At 37.4% G+C, this 16,338-nt stretch overlaps 2 protein-coding genes across 2 annotated transcripts; one reads left to right on the top strand and one right to left on the bottom strand.

Annotated features, from left to right (window-relative positions):
* The first annotated feature begins 478 nt into the window (after positions 1-478).
* LOC144997409 (uncharacterized protein At2g29880-like) lies at positions 479-1,767 on the top strand. Its single transcript, XM_078957316.1, has 2 exons — positions 479-925; positions 1,005-1,767. The coding sequence occupies exons 1-2, from the start codon at positions 578-580 to the stop codon at positions 1,257-1,259; spliced, it is 603 nt and encodes a 200-aa protein (XP_078813442.1). The 5' UTR covers positions 479-577; the 3' UTR covers positions 1,260-1,767.
* Positions 1,768-5,233: 3,466 nt separating this feature from the next.
* Positions 5,234-6,696, bottom strand: LOC145033405 (BURP domain protein RD22-like). The gene is made up of 3 exons (XM_078982038.1): positions 6,607-6,696; positions 6,321-6,426; positions 5,234-6,234 (listed from the first exon to the last, which is right to left on the bottom strand). Exons 1-3 carry the CDS (start codon positions 6,643-6,645, stop codon positions 5,417-5,419), a joined length of 963 nt encoding a protein of 320 aa, XP_078838164.1. The 5' UTR covers positions 6,646-6,696; the 3' UTR covers positions 5,234-5,416.
* Between the last annotated feature and the right edge of the window lie 9,642 nt (positions 6,697-16,338).

The following is a 16,338-nucleotide window of genomic DNA, read 5'->3' as shown; positions in this document are numbered from 1 at the left end:
TTATTATTTGGTTGATGCTGGATACACAAATGGAGAGGGTTTTCTAGCGCCTTACAGAGGACAGAGGTACCACTTAAATGAATGGGATCATGGATACTAACCAACTACACCTAAGGAATTCTTTAACATGAAACATTCATCAGCAAGAAATGTTATTGAACGATGTTTTGGCCTTTTGAAGGGAAGATGGAAAATATTAAAGGATATTTCATATTATCCAATTGAAACAAAAAATAAAATCATAATGGCATGTTGTCTTCTACATAACTTCATAAGGCAAGAAATGAGAGTAGATCCGTTGGATGAGTGTGATCAGGACGAGGGAATTGAAGATCTTGGACATGAAGATGTGGATACTATTAATTCTATCGGGACATCAAATGAATGGACCATATTTAGAGATAACTTAGCCAATAATATGTTTACATCTAGAGGGGCAACCAATTAAAATTTGTATTATTTGCTTATCGTTATGTTGGACAAATTGTTGTACTTCTTGGTTGTTGTATTGGACAATTTGTTATTTTGCTTATCTATTTATAAAAAATGTTGTTTTGCTTATCTATGGTTGTTCGTTATGTTTATAGGTATGACAAGCCAAATTAGAAAGTATAGGCCATGGACAAGTATTGAAGAAACGAAGCTAGTTGAGGCGTTGGTGAATATGACAACTCCTGGAGGGTTTAAAGCCGATAATGGTTTCAAATCCGGTTATTTGCAATACCTTGAGAAAGCATTGAAACAAGCACTTCCAAACTCAGGTCTTTTAGGTAAGCCACATATTAAATCTAAGATAAAAACCATGAAGAAAGATTGTCAATGTGTCTATGATATGGTAAACGGTTCAAACACAAGCGGTTTTGGTTATGACCCTGAAAAGTATTGTGTTACTGCTGAGGATCTGGTCTGGGAGGCATACCTACAGGTACATTTTCATAATAAATCGACTACATGGAAATATTTTGCTTTTTGTTTTTTAAATGAATTATACTGTTGGTAAATAGGTACATAAAGAAGTGACTAGATGGAAACACAAAACATTTCCTTATTATGAACATCTTTGCATTGTTTTTGGAAAAGACCGAGCTCAAGGAAATAGAGCTAGAGATTTCATGGAGATGGAACAAGAGGTGAACCTAGAAGAAGAAACGCAAGATTCATATGATGATTTTCTTGATTCAGAGGAAGTTAGTTGTACTACAGCTGTGCAACATGATGAAACTTCACCGAGTGTTCGTTCCAAGAAGAGGAAAAATTGAATCGACTAGGGGTTTAACAAGGCGGTTGGCTTAATTACAGAAAGTTATAAAGAAATATCAAAGGACTTGAGTGAAGGTATTAAATTTGACATGAAGATTAACGAGTTAAGTGAGAAGATCCCTCCAACGATTTTAAAGATGAATTCAATAAGTCAACTTGAAAAGTTCAAATCTTTGACCAAGATAAGAAGTGATCCCATTAATGTTCAAATTTTTTGGGAAATTGAAGAAGGTGATAGAGAAGCTTGGGTAAAATACATTTTGGAAGGATAGTGTTACCAATTGGGATGTGCATTGGATGTTGATCGATATTTTGCATATGAAAGTTTTTGGTGCCTTCGATTTGGATGTAATGAAATAATTTACGTTAACTTTATTTTTGGTAACAATATTAGGATATCTAGTGAACAAGGTGATTGCTTTTAAGTTATGTTTTTTTGGTAACATTATTGGGACGTGTATTTAAAGAATTTTATTAATTTATGAAGTCATTTGCATGATTTTTACATTATATTGATACAAACACTCAATCAATTAAATTAAATTTATTATTTTTATAATTTATGTAATGTATCTTTACATATAAATTAAAAAAGATTGTAAAATTAAGCAATATAGACAAAAAAGGCAATTTTGTCATTTTATATGGATTCCGATTCCAATTCCTACGAACCAAACAGAATCTGGAATTAATTCCAATTCCATTTCCTGCCAACCAAACAGGACATTGAATTGAATTCAGATTCCTGACAGATTCCTTTTCCAATTCCAAATGCAATTCCTTCAGTAACATTCTGCGAACCAAACAGACACTAAGAGTATTCCAAAAATGTTTTACAAATTTTAGACTTGTTCTTCCTGGGTTGGCTTTTTGCATTTCGGACAAGTTTGGGATTGCTTTTGTATGTGTCAGATACCAAATTTTGATGGAAAATAACACACAACACTAAGTAAACTAGTTTTGGGTTAGTCCCAACTGTAAATAACAATTTTACAACACTGCTTGGAACGTGTTCTTCATGTCCTGAAGTAACTATTGTACATCAATAATCTTAAAATTAAACAACTACAAGTGAATGAGTCAATAACTTAGCCGTAAAACTTCCAACTCATCGAAATCGGATACCATATCTTCTTTGTCTTTTTAGTCTGAAATGTGTAGTTAGTCTCATATATGATTTTGTACAAACTTATCTAGAATGTGTCGATATGGGTCGGAATGACCCATTCCACAGAAGATGGTCACCAGGAAGAAAAAAAATCATATTAGCTATATCTTATAAAAATCAATAAAAAAGTTGTAAGTTTACTTCATTTCTGTTTATTTAATGTTATTGTTAAGTACATTTCAATTTTATAGTCTACTCTAATAAATGAATGTTTATTTTGCCACATGTCACGCTCTTATTCAATTTGCCAAGTATCATTTTGTGGTTATTTTGAATTAATTTTTTTCCCCACATGTTATTTTATGAGTTTTTCTATTTTATTAAATTTCATATAATATTTTAATATAATATAATTACAATAAATATAATAATAAATGAATATCAATTTCATTAATGAAGTTTTCTTTTAATTTTATTTAAATTAAAGTCGATTAGTTTCTTTTGTTTATTTATTTAAATTATTGTTTAAATTTAAAAAATAAAAAATTTCAATAATAATAATTCATTATTTTTCTTATTTTTCTTATAAATTCAAAGTTTTCAAATACTTTGACTTTTATATTTAACTCTTTTTTTTTTTTTTTTTTTAAATTAATCCTTCTACTACATGGGTCTCACAACTAGTTATGTTATATATACTTAAAATATAATAAACACTACAAGAAGACTGAGCAATAGCGGTGGCGGTTGGCGCCGCTAAAGGTTAGGGTTGTCGCCGCTAATACCTTTAGCGGCGATCTGTTGCTGCAAATGCGTCGCTGGTGATGCTTCGTCACTAAAAGGTCCTCGTCGCCACTATCGACGTGTCGTCGTTAATACTGCACCATCGTCGCTAATATGATGTCGCCGCAAAAACAGTTTTGGTTTTTTTGTTTATTTAACATTAAATTTATAATACTAGAAGTACTTTGCTATTAATAACCTAATTAAAGCTAAAGTTATAATGAAAAACATTAAGTCACTAAAAGTATGCTGCTATTAAGTTGGTTTTATAATTAATCTAATTTGATTTTATAAATGTAACTTAATTTGATTCTAAAGGTAAATTAATTTGATTTTCTAATTAATTTAATATTTTCTTTTTTGTTATTGGTTTAATTTTTTAAACTATTTTTATTTTAATATTAATATTAATATTAACTTGATTTTAAAACTAATTTAATTTGATTTTACAATTAATTTATTATTTTTTATTGATTTTTTAAAAAATTACTTTAATTTTATTCTATAATTAAATTAAAAATACTAGAAATACATTGCTATTAATAACCTAACTAAAGCTAAAGTTGTAATGACGAACATTATGTCACTAACAAAATTAAGCACTTTGAAACCATATACAATAAATTACTAGAAGTGAGTTGCTATTAATAACCTAATTAAGCCAAATGTATACATCCAATTTGCATATTCTAATTTCATACAATTAAGCAAAAATGTATACATCCAATTTGCATATTCCAATTTCATCAATTTTCATATGATTAAACCAAATTTACATATATATACAAAATCAAACAAATGTGTATATATATATATATATATATATATATATATATATATATATATATATATATATATATATATATATATAATATTAATATCTAATTTCAATTTCATGCCAAACTTCATTTTTAAGCCAATGTGGTATAAACATAAATTACAAAAACATACACATACATATAAATACAAAATCAAACAAATGTATATATACATCTAATTTCAATATCTAATTTCAATTTCATGCCAAACTTCATTTTTAAGCCAATGTGGTACAAACATAAATTACAAAAACATAAACAAAATGCGTAAAAACTTCCTACAAATATGAAAATGCATACAATCCAAAAAAAATGCACAAAGACTTCTTATATCAAAATTCAAACATAATCACTCAACAAAACTGAAAATTACTATCAATTTATCATCCAAATTAGCACCAAAACCGAAAAATAATAGAAAATAGGAGGAATTCGACCTTGAATGTGGGCAATTTCGAAATTGAGCTCAAGGGTCACCGGTTTTGGAGGTTTTTGGGGAAGTTGTGGAGGTCTTGTAGTGGCAGGAAGGGCTAGCACCGATTTCATCTTTGTCCTCCAGCAAGTCTACTCGATCGTCCATGTGATGGCGACGCAGCAAAGAAACGAGAGATGAAACCAGAGAACACAAAAAAAATGTCACAGAAAAGGAAACCGGAACGTGTTATCTGTAAGGGGCATTAGCGGCAACACAGAGGTATTAGCAGCGACAACAGGCCAATAGCAGCGACATGTTGGAAGGAAAAATCTGCGTGTTTTCGCTTTCCTCTACAACCATTGGATTGATAACAAATCGGACGGATGAAGGTAATTTGATGCGGATCGCTGTTTGTGAACATTAGCGGCGACCTCTTTAGCAACGACGCTGGGCAATAGTGACGACATGTAACGTGTCAATTACATGTCACCGCTATTGTCCGGAGTCGCCCTTAAAGACGTCGCAGGTAATGCTAACATTTCTTGTAGTGAAATCAGACGATAATATCTTACAAAGACAATGGTAAATATATATGTTAACTACAAAAACTTGTTATTAATTAAGATTACTAGTGATTGAAGAAAATTTAAATTAGTGACATTTCGTTTAATAAACTTGGTGGAAAGATAATATGAGAAACAAACGTGCTATAAACTTAATGACGGGAGACGCTCTTAATTAGAGTAGTAAGTTTATAAAATGTAGAAGTTTATATGTCGCAAATTGCAATGTTGTATGAAAATGTTTATATTGCAACACTACGAATCAATAAAGACATGCTCTAATTAGTAAAAAAAAAAAGTAACAAAGTATTTATTACTTAACCTTACAAACATTGAAAAACAGAACACACAGAAAGATGCAGCAACTCCGAAAAAACAATTGTGATCAATAAACCTTATAGATTGTCCAGAAACGACAAATGACACGCACTACATATATAGGTGTACCATGATCTTCCTGTAGTGTTTATTAGTATGGAACCCAAACAACATGATCTTCGGGTAAGAAATGGCAAACCGGAACACTTCCTGGTTTGACTTTGAGCACTTGAAACGCCAAATGTTTCGGATTCCACTTCGAAGTGTCTGTATGACAAACGGTCACCGCTTTAGCTTTGGTACCATCGGCTCCCACCAAAGAAACAGAATACGCTCGAGTGCTGAAAGTTTTGTGGCAATAAAAGACAGCATATGCGTACTTTTGCTTATGGCAAACCACAGCTTTATCTGCTGCAAGTTTCTTGGCTCCTTCAATCGTGTACTTTTGTAACGGAGTACTTTCTTTAGCATTTACCTCTGTTGAGATCGCTTTAACGTTTTTACCTAACTTGGTGGTACTAAAATCGACCATCGACTCTAATGAGGTAGCACAGCATTTTTCCTCGCCTTGGATTCCTTTGTTCTCGCATTCCCTTAATGTTTGCTTCATGTATTGGGCTTCCATGGAGTCGGATTTTATCGAGAACTCATTGTAGATTTGAGGAAGTTTGTTTGACGAAAATGGTATAGACTCAGCTACCTGTCGAGGTAAGAAAGTGACTTTTTGGTCGTCTTTTATAAAGTGTAACTTCATTTCTGTGCCTTGATGCAAGTCGTTTTCCAAGAAAAAAACCGCTACGTTTGGGTTATCCTTGAGTTGATCTTCGGAGGCAGCATAATTGTAGTTGAATGGATTGTGTCCGTATCCGTATCCAACACCAACATCCGTCTGTTTCCCTGGTTTTCCTGTATGCACGGCTACACCATCCTCTCCAACTCCGACTTCTGTATTATTCTCTTCCGACGATTCTGTAAATCAATAAATTATTTCTAACCAAATCTGTAGAGATTACAGCAAAGGAGAAACAATAAAGAAATCAGAAATAAAGATGAACCTGTAGTCTGTACAAGTTCCTTGATTGCTTTGGGCATAGGACTGTTTGGCAATACAGACTTCCAGTAAACATCTGGATTCACTGCATGACTTGCAACCAGCGCTAGCTGATGGAAACCACAATTAAGCACAAATGAATTCAGCTCCAAAATATCATGCACGAATACATTTAATACTTCAAACCTTACGAGAATTTCTTTGACCAATTGGTGGTGTAAAAAGACATTAAAGATTCTGAATTTTTAAAATAGTAAAAAAGTTAATGATGATCATGAGAATGTACTTACAGAAAAAAGTGTATAAACCTTGAGTAGACTGAAGTTCATTGGAGAAAAACGGAAACTGAAATCAAACTGAATGTGGAAGTTAGCGTTTGATGGTGTATGGAGGATGGGTTTGGTGGAGTATTTATAAAGGAGTTAATTAATACAAAATGCCACACTCACCAAGAAAGACGCCCAGTTATAATTACAGCCAACTACCGACTGTAAAGATCAAGTATGCGAAACCCACATATGTGTGGAACGGACGGCAATCATATTTACGCTTGAATGCAATATGACAGTTATGGTCGTTAAAATATCAGTTAATTAGTTGGTTAATTATGAGTATCATCAACCGCTAATATGAAGGGGTACTTTGAAGGGTTGTGATGGTTCAAAAGGCACCTCTCCCGTAATGATAGCGTGGCATAGTGGCTGATGGAGTTTTCGGAAAATGGTTGGCATCTCTGGTGAAGAATAGGGAGGACGCAATGATAGGGATTATATATAATGCTTGCATATTCCTTGCCGATCCTAATCCTTTTTTTTTCTCTACTTTCCTCTCTTTCTGTCGAATACCTTCTGTCTTCTACAATTCTTCTTCTTCTTTTCCCCTTATTTTCTTTCCATGGCTTCTTCTTCATCCTCCACTCTCCTCAATGCAAATCACAACAGAAATCAGTTTTTTAGTCGTGAAAATCAGCAGCACAACTCCCGGAGAGGCTGAGGACGTTGTGGCGGAAGAGGGTGACGATCCGGCGGCCAACAGCAGCGCCGTGGTGGACACATGCAACTATCGATCACAAATCAGGATGGGAGTCGCTGGAATTTCCATCCGGCTGGAGCCTCCTTGGCGTCGTCGATCAACGTCCCCAACAATACGCCGGTGGACTACCTCCTCCTTCTCGCCTTTTACCTTAATAATAATCAGGACCAATGGCCCAGAAAATTCCTTCCAGCAACAGAAAGACAGCCACTCCAACAGCCCCAATCTCCAGTTTATGCTTCTCAGGCCCAACAGCACTAAACTTTTTATGTTGGACAGCCCAACACATGGACAGTATTTTAATTTTCCAGCTACAAGAAATCTTCCTCAAGATTTTAGTACCATGACTGTTAATGACGATTGGTATATGGAGAGTCAGCGCCGGTCCTTTAATTTTGAAGGCAAAAGGGTGATAAATTGTATTAGGAAAACAATAAATTATTAAATTGATTAAATGAAACCAAATGTGAATTTTTCAAAGTTATAGAGGTAAAACTTGTAAGTTATGAAAATTGATTTACTAAATGAAAATAGTTATTAAATTTGAAGGGCCAAAGATGTAACTTTGATTGAATTATTTAAAAGAAAGATGTTGACTCTGTTATTTGCTAAGTGCATGTTTTCAAAGTTGTATATGCTTAGGATTGCATAGCCTTAGAATGATGGATTCCACTTTATTTCATGTTCCTCTTGTTGTGGTCTTAAGGTAGAAGCTTTATTTGATAGTCTACGTGATTCTATCTATGTATAACTTTCATGCATAAGGCAACCTACGGTGTTGATTTAGATTTCTAGTTTTGTGAGGATTGAAAAATCCTAGAATAGTCTTGGATATGCGTATGTGTTGTGTTTTTGTGGGTCATGTTTTATCTGTGGTTAGGTGAATTAGAGGTATCAAGTACGACCTTGGGGAAGGTGCAAGTAGGTGTGGAAGGTAGTATTAGGCTTGTACTACTGAAAGTAAATGATGTGTACCCTAAACAAGGATAGACCTGGAATCTCTAAGGTGTCCGATGGGGATGAATCCATTCAAACTTCCTTATGAATTGCTTTTTATGTTGTATTTTCAATTGAGGATTTTGATGACTACAAAAGGAGGTTCGGTTTCGGGATCAGATTCAGGATCGGGTTATTGCTCTGGTGCAGATCCGATTGATGAGAGGCTGTGCGAGCTTATTGCAACTGAGGTTACACGCGACATCCTTGACGCTACCCCGATAATTTTCAGTACCATCAAGGAGGGACCATGGAGATTATTGAGGAGCGGCTTAGGTCTTTTCGAGCCGAGATCATCACGGGTCAGATTGGGACTCGAACTCCCTCATGCTGGGAGCTCAAGGAATGCAGAGCGCTTGGGCTCTTTGGGGTTAAGGACCCCATCACTAGTCACCGCTAGATTGCTATCATGGAGAATGCTCAGTGCATGAGCTTTTACCCCAAGACGACAAAGATGGGATTCACGTCCTGTATGCTGAGGGATCAGGCGCGAGACTGGTGGGAGTAGGTTACCTGTGAGGTTGGGTTGGAAGGTGTAACAATGATGACGTGGAAGGAGTTTGTGCGGAGGTTTGATCAGGAGTTTACATCAGCCATTGAGGTGCAACACCTGGTGAGGGATTTCCACGACCTTCACCAGACTACGAAGTCTGTGGCGGAGATTACTGTCATATTTAGAGAATGGATACTACTGGTCTCGTAGTACGCTGTGGATGAGGAGATGAGGAAGAAAAGATATCATGTTATGCTGAGGGATGATATCCGGGAGTTTGTTAGCTTCTCACGGTGCAAGATCCTAAATGACATGATTGAGAAGGCCCGTGAGCTGGAAATTGAGTTGGAGCTCTAGAAAAAGTGGAAGCCGGAGCAGGTTCAAACAACAATGGTTCAGGCTAAAAAGCCTAAAACCTCCCATCCTCCCAACAGAGGCCATCAGGGTCAGGGTCGTTGTGCCAAGTGCGACAAACCGCACAATGGAGATTATCGGGTAGCAGGCTTGGTATGTTATGGTTGTGGCCAACCGGACCACATGAGTAGGGAGTGCCCCAAGAAGGGTTAGGGTTTCCCGTAAATCACTCAGCGAGTAGACCCGCCGAGTTGGGGGAATAACTCAGTGAGTCAGAGAGGGATTAGAGGACTGGAGTTCAAGACGGAACTCGCCGAGTTGATCTTAAGACTCGGCGAGTTGAGTCGGGGTAGCCCCACGATTCATGCCAGGTGTGACTCGTCGAGCAAGGGGAGGGACTTGACATGCCAAGCGAGACTAGGGAGTTAGTGGACACGTGTAGACTCACCGAGTTGCCCAAGTGCACTCGACGAGTCGGGTTAAAGTTTGATCGATGACTTTGGTTGACTTTTAGGGTTTGGTCAACAGTGAGGGCCTTTGAGCCAAAGGAGGGGTAAAATGGTCTTTTACCCTTCTGAGGGTGCCAATGGAGGGTTGAGTCTAGTCCTGAGAGTTATATTTATGAGAGTATTACTTTATGTGATTAGGTGGAGGATAGATCGTATTTCTACCGAGTTAAAGATTTACCGAGACATCTGAGGTGAGTCTTCTCACCATACTTTACCTTGAGCGGTAATTAGAGATATGTGATAGAGTTATTGTATGCTAATTATGTGTTGTGTTGCACTGCATTATGTCTATGTGATTTATGCCATGTGTATATCAGAGTATATCAGAGATAGAACCGGAAGGTTCACACAGCTAGGACCAGAGGGTCCACACAGTTAGGGCCCAAGGGCCCACAGAGTTATAGCCTCGAGTGGCTAGTATGTGTTATGTGTGGTATTTTGGGGAACTCACTAAGATTTATGCTTACAGTGTTATGTGTTATGTGTTTCAGGTACCAGTGATGATCGCGGGAAGGCGCCGACATGATTCGTACACACACATGGAATTTATGTATTTTGATCTTGGGAAATATTTTGTGAAAAAAGTTATGATACAATGGGAATTTTGTTAATAAATGTGTTTGGAAAATGTGTTTTGAAATGGGAAAATTTGTTTTAAATTTTACGGTGTTACAGGTGCCTTCGACCTACAAGTATAGTAAGAAAACTCACTATAGCACCCTACCTCGGCTCATTTCATAATTCGGAGTCGTGACTCGAGGATCAAGTATCATAAGGCTTTAGGCTTTAGGAATGAGGCGTTTAGTCCCATTTGGTGGTGGATAATGCAGGTTGTGGGTACCAAGCATTCGGTTTTTGTTTTGGAGCCCAAAGGCATGACAGTAAAGTGACGGTGTGGGTTTTTCTTGATTTTTGGTTCTAAGATCAGAAATGTCAAGGCGAATGAGAGTTGATAGGATTGTATATCTTCTCATTTCCTTTCCGTGGATATAAAGAACGTCGAAATCGTAGCTGGAACGAAGAAGTTATGGCCGTTTGAATTTTCGAGGATTTTGGGCTAAGTCGTGTATGTAAGGCGTAAAAGGCTCAAGTGTGATCGTGGAAGGTAACCACATATGTTGGGCATACGAAGATCTTGGAAAACCCAAAATATTTAGGGTTTGGACCCTATTTAAACAATGTATCTTTCTCTTGGACCATCTTATCATCAACCTCATTTCCCTCTAAAGACTCCCCATGAAACCCTAGCTTGTTCTTGTGTGTTTTTGAGTCTTCGTGGTAATCTTTTGGCATTTTGGTACTCTTTGAAGAAGGAAGATCTTGGTGGTGAAGCTTTGGTTGGATTATAGCTTAAAGATGCAAAGTCTTCATCAACGTTAATAGCATTAGAAGGTATAAATCTCTTATCTAGATTACTCCAAGTGTTACATCTAGTTTAGGGCTTGTTTTGACCTTAATATGGTCCCTTGAGTCATCCTTGTAAGTATAAGCTACTCTTGGAAGCTTAGGAAGTTATCTCTTTGCATTTAAGATATCGTTAGTGCATAAAAATTTCATCTTGATGGGTTTTGATGAACCATGCAAGAGTTGGTACCCATATTATGGACTTAGATGGATGAAAACGGTTATTGGATCCCATTAAGACTTGTAAAAGAGTAAAGTTGCCAACCTTGTGTATTAGGATTCCAGTTACCAGTAGATCTAAGGGTTTGACGTTGTGGGATTAATGGATTAAGTTATTTGAATAAAGAAATAGGGTCTGACCAGTAAGTTGGGGATACTCTATAGTACGTTCAGCATAATGTGCTAATCCCGCGTACGCTAGGCGTAAGTCTGAGTATGTTGGGTGTACTCAAGAGCTATTAAATTTTGTTAACTTTTGTGGTTTGGGCCATATTTGTTGGACTTTGGGTTTCCTTTAGGGATTTGGCCACAATTGGGCTTTTTGTGCCATGGATTTTAGGCCCGGTTATTAGGCCAAGTGAGGTAAGTGTAAAATGATCTTCTACACTAGGTGTTGGACAAATGAACTAGATTCCTCGTTATGGTTTATAGCCCAATTATTAATTTGGGTTTTATTTGATTAGTTAGTGTGGGGACTCTCCGGTTCAGTAGCCCGAGGTGAAATAGACTCAATACGGCTTTGGGCCAACGCCTGAGTAGAAATAAACTCAGGGGCGAAATATATCCGTGGCTGAAATAGACCCGACACAGCCTTGAGCTGCAGATATGTATGGTATGCGGTATTTTGGGGAACTCGCTAAGCTTTGTGCTTACGGTTAATGTTTTAAATGTTTTTCAGGTACTCCCAGATCGAGAAGGAAGGGCCCGACTTGATCGTAGCGTATCCACCCATGTTTCCGAACTTTATGATTTTGGGAATTGTACTCTGATAAAGATTTCATTCTGTTGTACTAAAGAATGCTTAAAATGATTAAAGGGTGTTTATGGTTGATTTAAAAATGAAAATTTTACCTTATAATTTTTGGGATGTTTCAAGTTGGTATCAAAGCCTTGTTTTGAGGGATTCGGACATACTCTCGAGTGTGTCTGAACTCAAACTGTGGGTTTGGTAGATTTTACCCAAACATATTTGTTAATATATATAATATGAGAATTTCATGCTAGATTAGGGAAAGGGATATGCGTAGGATTTTTTGCTATGAGAGATGCCTTTATATGCTTGATTGTTCGAGTTTTTAGAACTGCATGCTAGTATGGATTTTTAGAAGATTGTATGGATTGGCATGATATGTGATGCCTTGTAGACTAAGAGGAATTGAATGATGTTTTAGATTCATAATCTTTATTGGTAGTAAGTGACCATGAGATGTCCACTGGTTGGCTTGTGGGTTGAAGTGTTATTTCTCGAATGTTGCTTGCTTTGTGCTTTGTGGAATACTTAGTTATATGAATTAAATATTATGTGAATATGCTAAGAACATGTTGGAAAGTTTAACTAATCTCAGAGAGATTGATTTGATCTTATTGCACAACTCTTGTCTGAGTGTAACCGTTGTAGGGTTGATACCTTTACTTAAAGGATTATCTAATCTTAATGGCATGTGATTATATTCATGAGGTAGTTAGCTGACATTAGTAGGAGTTCTTTAGTAGCTAATGGTAGGGTAAGGTCGGGAACCTAGGAAAGCCTAGGAAGTGCTTTAGTGGGTTGGTTTCACTATTTAGCAGGTATATGGAGTATTGGTTTGAGAAGGTGACTTGCAAGATTCGGGATGATTCTTGAGGAAAGTATGGATAAGTGTGGAAGGTAGTATTGGGCCCGTACTACTAAAAGGATAAGATCCATATTCGCCTAGAGGAGAATCACGGAGAATCTAGTAAGCCAGTGGAATGAGAATCATTTAGATATGCTTTGATCATGTGTATGATTACTTTTTAGAATGGTGATGAGCATGCATGGAGAAGGTTCAGATTTTGATGCAGGCCTAGGTGTAGGCTCTGGTAACCTGCCAATTAGTGAGGGGATATATGATCCTTTCACGTCATCCACTGACATAGTTGTATATCAGCCCATTAGTGATCGTGGGAGAGCGGCTAGGGTTCTGAGTTCATGTTGGATTGAGGAGATTGAAGGTGTCTTCCAAACTAGTCCATATCCCATTAAAGCTAAGGTTCGATTTGCCTTGGATCTCTTGCATCATGCGACAAGGAATTATTGGGAATTGATTTCACAATCTATTATGCTTACTGAGTTTGGGCCGAGGGTGCTCCCATTATCAAAGTGCAGCCGTTGGCAAGGGACTTTGTGAGTATGTTAGGGTGAAAGACCCTGAATGATGTGATTATAGGGGCTGTGAGCGGGAGATTGATATGGGGCCCCTCAGAAAGAGGTAGACAGAGCAGGTTCAGAAAACAGTGGGTCAAGCGAAGAGGCTTGCTACTCAGGATTTGCGGTTGCGATGCCAGTACGGCCGGGGCCGTTATTCCAAGTGTGGGAGAACCCATGTGGGAGATTATCAGGAGACAAGGAGGGGATGTTTCAATTGTGAACATATGGGTCACTTTGGCATGGATTTCCCTCGAGAATCAGTTTCAATATGGTTTCAGTGCAACCAAGTGGGGCACAAGAAGGCTGACTATCCGCGGTTGATGAGAGGATAAGTGAGAGCACTTGCTCTAACCACTCTAAGGAGTACTGATATTCATGAGGGAAGTGTAGAGGTACCTGTGGTGAGGACCTGGGTAGTACAGTTACAGGTCGAGGAGATCCGAATTCAACTAGCTGAAGCCACAAGTATGAGAGCGGGGTCAATTCATGGTTTAGGCTTGTAGTATCCACTAGGCTTGATTAGCCCATGACAAGGAAGGTCGTGATACTATGGGAAGACCATAGTATTCATGGAATTAAGGAAGGTTGTGGGTCGTGCGAGGCCGGTGGTGACATAAGACTACAGGTGGGCATGTATTCATTTATAGCAAGGTGAGTGTTATTGCATCGATATAAGGGTTGGTTATGTTACTAATTAATTGGATAAGGAGGGCTATTAGAACCATTATGACAAGAAAACTAGGATGACTCTTGACAGATAGGCCCTCTCTCAGGAGTCACATGATCCGATTGCATGAGGCTATAAGCCTCAACAACCTGTTGGGGGTCCAGTTTATTAGTTAACTAGTAGGTAAGCATGAGACCAGGAAGGCCTCGGCTGCATTAGAAATGTAACTATGGATCAGCAAGATGAGCCTAGGATGGTGCTAGCATTGGAGGCTGATGTTAAGAATCACCTTGTTATCGAGTGATGGGTTTTTGGTAATAATAAATGGTCAAGGATTCTTTTTCCCAGTGGAAACAACAAGGTAATCCAAGGTCGAATGGTTTACGTACAGTTTGGATTGCGAAATAGATTAACATTTGTAGTTATTCAGAATGGTTTTGTATGACAGGAGGTCAGATAAGGTATTGGATTCCTGAATTCGAGTTGGGTAGTGAAGGTTTTCCTTCATTAGTTATGGTTAGTGGGAGTAAGGATTCATTCGTCGTCAGTGTGGGATCCCTACTAAGGTTGGGTTTGAATATAGCTTTGGAAGGATGTTGTAAGTAGGGGTCAACTTATCAGTTCGTATCGAGGTTGTGTGAGTATTATCCAAGTTGTTTGGCGCATCTGGAAGGAAGTAAGGAGCGATTTCGAGGACGAAATCTAATTAAAGTTTGGGGGGGGGGGATGTAGCAAATGGTCATTTCATAATTCGGTGACGTGTCTCGATGATCAAGTATCATAAGGTTTTAGGCTTCGGGAATGAGGGGTTTAGTCCCATTTGGTGGTGGATAATGCATGTTGTGGGTACCAAGTGTTCGATTTATGTTTTGGAGCCCAAGGGTATGACGGTAAAGTGATGGTGTGGGTTTTTATTGAATTTTGGATCTAATATCGGAAAGTTTCAACAAGAAGGAGAGTTTATAGGATCGTAAATCTTCTCATTACCTATTCGTGGATATAAAGTGTTGGATAAGGTGTCTAAGTCCATAACTTATTTGGTATATACTTGACCCGACCGGCATGGTCCATTTGGGTTGCATCTCATCCAAACTATTATGGATAATTTTATGAGAGTTATACACATATGTTTATTAATATATTATGAGTTATAATATATTAATATGAAGTTACGTTATTTAATTAGTTTTAGTCTTAAATTAATTATGAATTAATTTAGAGATTAAAAGGAATACTAATTAAATTATGGGTTATTTGTTTTATATAGTGTGGGCTAATACTCATTTGTTAATGGGCTAGGCTTATGTGGAAGTCCATGGATGATCCATGGAGCTTTTAACCCATGTATCCTTGGAAAAGGAAAAGACATGGGTTATTAGGGTTTCACCCTAACCATGCACACTATATAAGCATGCTTATGGAGCATGAAATGGAGCCTAAGAGAAAACTAGTGAACTAGTGTGTGTGTGCATGTGTGTGGCCGATTTTATACAAGGTGTATACTCTCTCAAAGTTTTCCAAGAGTTTGTGGTGTTTGTGATTCCATTTGAGGCATTCACACTATTGGTGCTTGGCCCTCAAACTCCTTAGAACCAAACTCACCAAAAGGTATGTAATCTCTTCTAACTCTTTTATGTTGAAATGTTCCCCATGCCATGTTAGATAGGTTATAAACCTTGGAAAATTATTATTTTGCATGTATTTAGACAAACATAGATCCAAGGTTTATTAGGGTTGCATGCACACTTAGGAAGTGTTAGATTTCTCAAAACCCAACAGTGGTATCAGAGCCTAGGCTTGCTTGTTTGATACTTGATGCAAAATAGTGAAAAAAAAGTCGAAATCGTTGCTGTCAGCATGGTGGACTCGCCGAGTCCATTGGGGGGACTCGACGAGTCCAAGGCAAACTTCAACCTACTCGGCGAGTAAGTTCATGCACTCGACGAGTAGGATCGAAAGAGTGCAGATTCTCGACTTTTGCTGCTGGAAATGGACTAGAAACATTACCCTAAACTGTTTTGGTGTTATAAAACTTATTTTAGTTGGTGTAATGGTTGTTCTAATCCATTTGCAATAGCATATATCAAAATTCCATGATTTTATGTGTTCATATAATTCTTGAATTTTTGATGATCATGTTCATGTTCTTATGAATTTAGAAAATGATAGGAATTATTT

This window comes from Lactuca saligna, chromosome 1 (assembly GCF_052625555.1).
Source record: "Lactuca saligna cultivar CGN05327 chromosome 1, ASM5262555v1, whole genome shotgun sequence".
NCBI classification, from domain to species: Eukaryota; Viridiplantae; Streptophyta; class Magnoliopsida; order Asterales; family Asteraceae; genus Lactuca; species Lactuca saligna.
Note: the sequence above shows the minus strand (reverse complement) of the source record. Positions and strands in the feature narration are given on the sequence as shown.